General features: G+C 36.7%; 1 protein-coding gene across 1 annotated transcript in view; it reads right to left on the bottom strand.

The window, feature by feature from the left end:
- The window catches only part of LOC115214113 (lysosomal alpha-mannosidase), a 153,818-nt gene that overhangs the window by 10,316 nt on the left and 132,620 nt on the right, over positions 1-10,882 (bottom strand). Inside the window, exon 24 of the mRNA XM_029783172.2 lies at positions 248-388. Within this exon, the coding sequence (XP_029639032.1) occupies positions 248-388 (141 nt within the window). The remainder of the gene's footprint in view (positions 1-247; positions 389-10,882) is intronic.

Here is a 10,882-nt window from a genome sequence, read left to right as displayed (position 1 = left end):
TTTGTGACGGTCACTATTAGAATCTTGTTGGATTGCAGAGTCACAGTTGACCTGAAGGATTAACGATGTAAATTGTTGGAGTTTAGAATTAAGCTACCATCATAGGAGGGTTCGTCAAAATAGAGGAAATCATATATAACATAACATATGACCAAGTAAATCTGAAATAAAAACAAGAATTAGAAATAGAGGAATAGAGAGGTTTGAACCCTGCTACTGTTTGTTAGTTAACTGAGATACAACCTACCTGTATATTGACGGTAACCTCTCTGTTCACTTCGTGCTTTTCATAAATGTGTTCTAGACGAATGAGAATATTGTTCTGGTCGTATTCCTCAAGGGTCAGCAAATGGATCTGTGGTGGCAGGGGTTCTTTCATAGCAGACATCTGAATACGGATAAGGGAAAAAGAAAGAAGGAAAATAGAATAAAGCAACTGAAAAATTATTATGAATTCCTCAGACTATTTTTCAATGAAGCGAGGAGGAAGTTGATGTGACGTTCGTGACTTATACTCATATGTGCGTAAAAATAATCTTTTTTCTTATATTGATGCAGTTGAGAGTAGATGAGTACTGGATAACCATCTCAGAGGAGACGTTTTGTGTCCAACCACCAGCATTGCGCTGAGTCCATGATCAAGATACTTAACTGTCTATAATCCATTTATCCTAGGTACAAAAGCGTATTGTAGCTCACTAAACAATGTCTGTGATCAAGACATTTATCAAACTTAACCATCAACAGTCCAATCTAGCTAAATTAGTTATAAGCAGGTACCATAGTGGCATATAGTATACTGCACTATGTGCATGACAAACACGGTTAGTAATCAACAACATAATTATCTTTCTGCATAGTGAGATCTTGTTCACTGTGGTGTGGCCAAGATACATAATACTCAACAACACAGCCTACCTAGCCGCATGTAGACACCACAGAACCACATCATGGAACAATTCACCAATCTCTCCCCCACAAGCATACAAGTGTTGATACACACACATGCATGGATTTATTCAATTTGACGTACAGATTTTTTAATTAATTTTTTTTGACTGAGCACTTTGACACTTCGGATACTGGTAGAATGTCATGTAGAACAGGGTTGACTCTTTAACTTTTTTGACAAAATTTTGTATTTTAGGAGTTATTTCGTGTTAAAATTGTCGTATTTGGGTAATTTTAACCAATAAATGACGTGTATTCAGCTGAAGCAAATTACTGCTGCTGTTTGCGAACAACTTCTGGACCCATTGACAAAACGATGAGTCTTCGACAACAGAAAAATTTAAACTGAAAATCTCTCCTAACAAAACCCTTCTTTAATAACCAGAGATGTTTTCTTTGGCCAACATACATGAGAATGTGCCTATCTATCTATCTATCTATCTATCTATCTATCTATCTATCTATCTATCTATCTATCTATCTATCTATCTGTCTGTCTGTCTGTCTGTCTGTCTGTCTGTCTGTCTGTCTATCTATCTATCTATCTATCTATCTATCTATCAATATATATATATACACACACGCACACACACACACACACATACACACACACACACATTAATAATAGGCAGAAGTTACAGAGTGACAAATGCCAAATTCGGGTTTGATAAGTGCCAATACACGAAACTTTCAGCTTTTGACTCTCTGACTTTTGCCGATGATATATATACATACATATATGTGTAAACAAATTTCATCACACAATCGAACCAATGAAAGAGCCTCCACTGGTCGCTCGACACGCTAGAAATAGCAGCCAAAGTATCCCCTACCTAAATCATACTCCCATTGTAATGTAATGTCCAAGATTATCCCTAAAAAGACGGTTTGCTCAAGGCTGGGATGCCTTTGGTGATAAGTTTGCTGTACCAGGGTTGATTTGAGGCTAAATAACAACAAAATTATTACTGAGACAGACCAACGACGGAGCCTGTATGTAGTTGCATGACCTACTAGAAAAAGTAGCCAAACTTTTTTATATACAGAATAGAAAAACCTCTATCTTGTGATGTACAGAGTCCATTATATCTGGGAAGAAAGAGGCAATGGTCACAGTTGAGACGTCTTTGATCATATCTGTTCAGTCAGATCCAACTCGGAACTAAACAACAGGTGACGAAGGGAACAAGACGAGGCAACGAGAGAGCCCTTATCTGGTCGCTCGAGTTGCTAGAAAGAGCAACCAAATCTTCCTGACGAAAAGAAAAATGAAATTTCCGTCTTCAAGAAAAAAAAAATCAAGTTTATATTATTTTATAATGTTCGCTTAGGAATTCATTACTTCTAGAAAAGAATAAGACAAAATGGTCATGGCTGGAACGCCTTTCCTCACAGATCGATTACAATCAGAGCTATCCTGTGGTTAAAACAATATTTTTTACTGAATGGTGTGTGTGTGTAGATATAGATAGATAGATAGATAGATAGATACATACATACATACATACATACATACATACATACATACATACATACATATTAAAGAAGGGTTTTGTTAGGGGAGATTTTCAGTTTAAATTTTTCTGTTGTCGAAGACTCATCGTTTTGTCAATGGACCGGAAAGTTGTTCGCAAATAGTAGCAGTAAATTTTCTTCACCTGAATACACATCATTGATTGGCTAAAATTACCCAAATACGACAACTTTAACACGAAATAACTCCTAAAATACAAAATTTATTAAAAAAGTTAAGAGTCAACTCTGTTCTACATGACACATTTTACCAGCATCCGAAGTTTCAAAGTGTTCAGTTTTAAAAAATTAATTAAAAAATCTGTACTAGTATACAGATGCACATACATATACATGCAAACATACGCACACACATATACAAACACACATTCCGGTATATTTGTGAGAGAACATACTGGCAAGCTAAGCCATTCGTATTGTTTCTCGTCGAAAAAACATTGGACTAAAGAGAGAAAAGAATGACCGAACATTAAGCATTATATGAAGCGAGACACTTCTACATGAAAGCATGTTTTCTTTCTTTTTTTTCTTTTTCTTCATAAAGCTTTAGAAGTTTAGCAATCGAGAGAAGAGAAAGTTCTTAAAGTCTACATCCTGTTTTAAAGAAGGCATTAAAGAAGTAAAAAAGAATCAAATTAAAAAGAGAAGAAACAGTTGAGATTAAATTACACTAAAGAATTTCTGCAGAGATAAAGTGATGAATGTATAAACTTCGTAAAGTTGATAAATTCGTGAGCATTGGCGAGAGAGATAGGTGTGTGTGTGTGTGGGGGGGGAAGATAGTGGGAAACGAGAGAAGAAAGAGACGATAGGTTTTACACAATCCTGAACGACTTAGGGTTAAAAAACCGCTATGCATGTACAGAATCAAGGAGAATATCTACGTGGTTGTTCAATCTGCCAGAAAAAGTAGCCAAATATCCTTTAAATTGTACATTAAAAACGTACACGTTAAACCTCATTTAGTTACAAATATAAAATGGATGGTCACAGCTGGAACGCTTTGATCCAACAGATTTAAACAACTTCGTGAAATAAGATGATCAAAGAGCAAATAGGCGTGGCTATGTGATTAAGAAGTTCACTTCTCAACCATGAAGTCTTGGGTTCAGTCCCGCTATGTAGCATCTTGCGCAAGTGTCTTCTCCTATAGCCTCGGACCGACCAAAGCCATGTGGATTTGGTCGACGAAAACTCTGTGTGTGTTTGTTTGTCTCCTGATCACTGCTTGATAGCCAGTGTTGGTGTGTTTACGTCCCCGTAACTTAGCGGTTCGGCAAAGCAGACCGATAGAATAAGTACTAGGCTTAAGAAATAAGACCTGGGGTCGAGAAGGAAACCCTTGAAGGCGGTACTCCAGTATGGCTGCAGTCAAATTACTGAACCAAATAAAAGAATAAAAGAATGTGTATGTGTGTATGTCCCCCAACACAGCTTGACAACCGGAGTTGGCTTGTTTCCGTCCACATAAATTAGCGGCTCGATAGAGACCGATAGGATAAGTGCCAGTTTTTTAAAAATAAGTACTGGAGTTGATTTGTTCGACTAAATCCTGCAAGGCGGAGTCTCAGCATGGCCGCAGTTCAAAGACTGAAGCAAGTAAAAGATAAAAATACAAAAAACAAAATATGAGATCGGCGAGAAAGAGAGCGTGGGAGACAAAAAACAAAAAAGGAGATTCTGAAAATAGTCGCTTCTTGTAAGATACTAAGAACACGTCATCAAAGAAATGATAAGAAAGCTGCGAAGAAAGAAAAAGATATGACTAGACGAAAAAATTAGTGAGAGGTTAACAGCGTAGTGAACAGCTTGAAACTGAAGGAGCCAACGTGCGTTCTTCTTATGTGACCGATTGACCTTCTAGAAATAGCATGTCAAACCTCAATTAAATCATGCTCAGTCGTCTTAGAAAATGAAAAAAATTGGATGAGTTCGATTCTCGGCGACGCGTTGTGTCCTTGAGCAAAACACTTTATTTCACTTTGCTCCCGTCCACTCAGCTGGCAAAAATGAGTAGTACTTGTATTTCAAAGAGCCAGCCTTGTCGTATCCTGTTTCACGCTGAATCTCTCTCAGAACTACTTCAAGAGTACGCGTGTCTGTGGAGTGCTCACCCACTTGTACGTTAATTTCATGAGCTGGCTGTTCTGTTGATCGGATCAACTGGAACTCTCGCCGTGGTAACCGAGGGAGTGCCAATAATTATTGCCTATAGTAGAAAGGATCATAATCCTAGAATTTTATTTTTTGATGCACGGGGGCTGCTAGTTGATTCCATCAACCTCTATGCTCGACTGGTACTTACTCTATCGACACCGAAAGGATGAAAGGATAAAAGTCAGCCACAACAGAATTTGAACTCAGAAAGTAAATACGGATGAAATGCCGGTAAGCATTTTGTCCGGGATACTCAGAATTCTGTCAGTTTGCCGCCTTCATACGCTAATAATAACCTTTTCTACTCTAGGCACAAGGCCTGAAATTTTGGGGAGTGGATAGTCAATTACATCGACTCCGGTGTGTAACTAGTACTTATTTTACCGATCTCGAAAAAGATAAATCGACCTCGACGGAATTTGAACTCAGAACGTGAGGACAGACGAAATGCCGCTAGGCATTTAACCCGGAGTGCTAAGGATTTTGCTAGCTTGCCGCATTTAGAGCTAATAATGATAATAATAATAATCTTTTCTACCTAAGGCACAAGGCCTGAAATTTTAGGTAAGCGAGATAGTCGATTAAATCGACTCCAGTGTTTCACTAGTACTTATTTTATCGACCCCGAAAAGACGCAAGGCAAAGTCGATCCCGGCGGAATTTGAACTCAGAACGTAAAGATGGACGAAATACCGCTACGCATTTTTTACCCGGTGCTGTAACGATTCTGCAAGTTTGCCACCTTTGTGAGCTAATAATAATAATAATAATAATAATAATAATAATAATAATAACAATAATCCTTTCTGCTGGAAGCAAAAGGCTTCAAATTTGGGGGAAGGGATTAAGTCGATTCCATTAACCCCAGTACGCAGCTGGTACATAATTTATCGACCCCGAAAGGATGAAAGAAAAAGTCGACATCGACGGAATTTGAAATCAGAAGGTAACGACAGACAAAATACCTATTTCTTTACTACCCACAAGGGGCTAAACACAGAGGGGACAAATAAGGACAAACAAACGGATTAAGTCGATTATATCGACCCCCAGTGCGTAACTGGTACTTATTTAATTGACCCCGAAAGGATGAAAGGCAAAGTCAACCTCGGCAGAATTTGCACTCAGAACGTAACAGCAGACGAAATACTGCTAAGCATTTCGCCCGGCGTGCTAATAATTTTGCCAGCTCGCCGCCTTACTACCACTACTGATAACTCTTTCTACTATAGGCACAAGGCCTAATATTTTCGGGGAGGGGACTAGTCGATTACATCGATCCCAGTGTGTAACTGGTACTTTATTTATCGACCTCCGAAAGGATGAAAGGCAAAGTCGACCCCGACGGCATTTGAACTCAGAACGTGATGACAGACGAAATACTGCCAAGCATTTCGCCCGGCGTGCTAACGATCCTGCCAGTTCGCCGCCTTACTACTACTACTACTACTACTACTACTACTACTACTGGTTCATTTGCCATCCTCCTGGCAAAATAATAATAATAATAATAATAATAATAATAATGATAATGATAATGATAATAATGATAATGATAATAATAATAATAATGATAATAATAATAATAATAATCATAATAGTGTTCTTGAGCAAAGCACTTTATTTCACGTTGCTCCAGTTCACTCAGCTGTAGAAATGAGTTGCCACGTCACTGGTGCCAAGCTGTATCGACCTTTGTCTTTCCCTTGGATAACACTGGTGGCGTGGGGAGGGGAGGCTGGTATGCATGGGCGACTGCTGGTCTTCTATAAACAACCTTGCCCGGACTTGTGTCTAGGAGGGTAACTTTCTAGGTGCAATCCCATGGTCATTCATGACCGAAGGGGGTCTTTAATAATAATGATAATAATAATAGTAATATTTTATATTGTGTCATGGTACACTAAAGTTTGTCGGCAATGTAAAAGAAAGAAAGCGGCAGTAGTCAATTAAAGGAAAACAGCAATGACACTAATGGAACTTTACATGCCAGGAATGAAAATTACAAATATGTATTTTTTTTTTTATTTTGAAAATTTAATTATAAAAAATTACGAAGTTCTGAACCATTAAGGATAATTTTTTTGTTATTTAGCAAATCATATTCATTACAGGAATACACATTTTTTTTTATTTACATATGTTCCTATATTTACAAATAGATACCAGCAAGGGGCTAAATTTAGGGTTTAGTGTTACATTTAGGATTAGAGTTAGTTTTAAGGTTAGCGTTAGAGTTTAGGGTTTAGAGCTAGTACAGCGCATCACAAAATTTCGTAGTATTGTTGTTTTTCTTTTATTGTTATTCATTAAATAATGGTTTCAAATTTTAGCACAAGACCATCAATTTCACTGGAGCGGGTCAGTTGATTAAATCGACCCTAGTGTTCAACTGTACTTATTTTATCGACCCCGCAAGGATGAGAGGCAAAGTCGACCCCGATGCCATTTGAACGTAAAGTCGGAAGAAATGCCCCTAAGCATTTTCCCGGCGCGGTAACGATTCTGCCAGCCCTCCGCCTAGTCTTTCATTAAATATTGTCAATTATAACGGTTTTATATGTTTTATATTAATTTCTCAAAAAATGTTGTTGCTTTTGTCGCAGACGCATTTCGAAATTGGGAAAAAATGGTCAAGGCACTTTCCATTACATTGCAATAGTGTTATCAGAATAGATTAATCTCATTGACTAAAATTACAAAGTTTCAATCTTTAAAGGTTCGTTAAATTTTTCATTATTAATTTCTCGAAAATATGGTTGTGATTTTTGTAATTGGCATGCAAAACTACATCTGGTATAGAGATTTTCAATAATATCAGTCACTGTGCGCCAAACGATAAAGATCCTCAACAAGCTAACGAAATAAATAAAAGAGAATGAAAGACAAGAAAAAAAAAGATGAAAGACTAAATAAATAAAAAAATAAAACTATACTGAAACGAATACAGAACGAAAATAAAATAAAGAGAACGCGAGAAAAAGTAGAAAAAAGGGAGAGAAAGAAAGAAAGAAAAAAATAATGAAACTAAGAAAATAGCAGAAGAAATAAATGCAAGTGAGATTGAATTAGAACATGAAGCGACACCTAGTTGTGACCTGCCTGCATTTCAGGTCATGACATTCTTTGGTAAAGGATAATAGTTTGGCTGTTCTGGTTGTGGTGGTGAGGGTGAGAAGGAAATCACGTTCCAAACACGAACGAAATGGGGAAAATTAAAAGCAGAAGTTGACGTTTACTAACGTTGTATTTTTCTTTTCCTTTTATACTTTATCAGCAGAGCTTGTTTACATAACTAGGACCTCTCTCTCTATATATATATATATATATATACATACATACATATATAGAGGTGCTAGCACGCTATCTTAAAGGTAGTATTTGGCAATGAGATTATTTAATGTATATTTTTGTATAATCCCTACGGGATAAATGGCGAAACATATCAAAATAAAAGAAAAGTGATAAGGAAGCCTTCAAAATTACTAACGTAGGAGATTCCTTGTTGTATGGGAAGCTTTCATCCTTCAGTGTTTATCATACATACCAGGGATAATTTTCCCCTACGCATTTACATAACAACATATAGTCGTTTGCTTGTGCACTGAGTAAGCCCGAAGTGAATACGTGCATGTATATGCATATATATATATGTGTGTGTGTGTGTGTGTGTGTGTGGTGTGTGTGTGTGTGTGCGTGTGTGTGTGTGTGTGAATGTATGTATGTATGGAAAATTATAGTCGTTAACGTTACATTTAATATATATGAATGTGTATATATATATATGTATGAGTGTATATATATATATATATGAGTATATATATATATATATATATATATATATATAATATATATATATATATATATATATATATATATATATATATATATATAAAGGCGGTGCTCCAGCATGGCCACAGTCAAATGACTGAAATCATTAAAAAGAGTAAAAAAAAAGAGTAATATATATATAATGGAATAATTAATATATATATATATATATTGTACACACTTCTTGATTGTTTACCATTTATTTTTCTATGCTTTTCCACCAGCTGTTTTGCGTGTCTGCTTTTAGTCATTGTAACTTCTGCCTCCTCTACCCCCGTAATAGACAACTGCACTTTTCGTCCCACACTTTCCGGCTATATTTCCATCCCACACTATATTACGTAAATACGATGATGCATTTTTTTTTATTTATGCTCTATCTAAAAGAGTTTGTAAGCTCGTTTTCTTCTTTGTTCCTTTTTCTACATATCTTTTACCTTAGACTATGGCCATGCTGGGGCACCGCCTTTTAGTCGAATGAATCGACCCCAGTATATATATTTTGTTAAATCTTGAGTTTCCGGATATATGTAAGACCGCTGAGTGTTGTAATATGAGGCTGCCATATCTATCAGACCGAATGATCAAGAAAAGTTGTCGGCAATGGCATAAGTCACATTAACGCTTGCTCCATTATCTTGGAACACATTGGTGTTGCGAGGTAAAGACTGAGAAACGCCTGTTGTTAAATGTAGCAATAGGACCTTCACATCATATTGCACAGCTGCTTTTGGTTCTGCTGAGAACATATCAGGGGTTGTTCAGAATGTAAGATGTCACAGAATAAGTTTATGTCTATACCACAGACCCTGATCAACAGCATTTCTATATTACAGCACTGCAATAAGAATCCACGAGTCGGGGAGGAGATCTATATGCTGTCACTAGATTTGCTAGACACAAAAACCAAATCCCCCTCACCCCCCCCCCACATTAATTTCAGGCCTGACTTATCTATTAAGCAATGCAAGGTATGGGGCAAGGGTACCGATGGGAGGAAATACATAGACTTTAATGGGTTTTTCTTTCATCTCTGGGTTTACTATGGCACGAAAGGTAAAGTATTACAGTTTTCACTCTTTTACTTGTTTCAGTCATTTGAATGCGGCTATGATGGAGCACCACCTTTCGTCGAGCAAATCGATCCTAGGACTTATTCTTTGTAAGCCTAGTACTTATTCTATCGGTCACTTTTGCCGAACCGCTAAGTTACGGGGACGTAAACACACCAGCATCGGTTGTCAAGCGATGTGGGGAGACAAACACAGACACACAAACATATACACACAGGTACGTATATATATATATATATATATATATATATATACATATATATATGACAGGCTTCTTTCAGTTTCCGTCTACCAAATCCACTCACAAGGCTTTGGTCGGCCCGAGTCTATAGTAGAAGACACTTGCCCAAAGTGCCACGGAGTGGGACTAAACCAGAAACCATGTGGCTGGTAAGCAAGCTACTTACTACACGTAATAAACCTGTATTTTTTTCCTGTTACCGTAGTTAGAGATCTATCTTTTATCTTTTACTTGTTTCAGCCATTAGACTGCGGCTATGCTGGGGCAACACATTGGAGAATTTTTTAGTCTAATGAATCCATCCCATTGCTGAATCGTTAAGTTACAAGGACATAAACCCACCAGAGCCGGTTGTCAAACAGTGGTAAGGAGGACAAAGAAAGACACAAACACACACACACACACAAAAGAAATCCGTCGGGTACCACCACACCACACACAACACATAACATATATATAGATATATATATATATATATATATATATATATAATATATATAGTATATATATATATATAATATATTATTATCTTATTATTATGTAGGTCCCGGGTTGATTCGGGGTTAACCACAGTAAATAAGGTACTCATACATAGCAGAGTAAAAATTTATTATATAGAAGGAGCTTCTACAGGACTAGAACTGTTTCATTCAAGAGAATCTTCAGGAAGCTAGTTAACAAGAATTGTATTGGCATTTATACATTTAGGCAGGTTTAAAGGGGTGTTGGTGGGGGACTTTTTGGGGGGGCAGCATAGCGCAAAATATCATACTGGGGGGAGTGGTCAAGGAGTCAGGTTAAATTAGAAAGAAGAAGAATAAATAAAAAAAATAAATAAATATATATATAAAAAAAAGGGGAATAGAGTTTTAGGTAAATAAGGAGATTCTCACTTATACCTATGCACATATGTATACATATATACACACACATACAAACATATATACATATACATACACACATACATACACACACATATATATACATATATATACACTTACACATACATATACATATCTACACATATATGTATACACACACTCACATGCATACACGTATACACACATGTATATATACACACACGACCACACATACA

The sequence above is a fragment of the Octopus sinensis genome, linkage group LG7 (genome assembly GCF_006345805.1).
Source record: "Octopus sinensis linkage group LG7, ASM634580v1, whole genome shotgun sequence".
Classification (NCBI taxonomy): domain Eukaryota; kingdom Metazoa; phylum Mollusca; class Cephalopoda; order Octopoda; family Octopodidae; genus Octopus; species Octopus sinensis.
The sequence above is the reverse complement of the archived record's forward strand: the minus strand, read 5'-3'. Positions and strand labels throughout refer to the sequence as shown.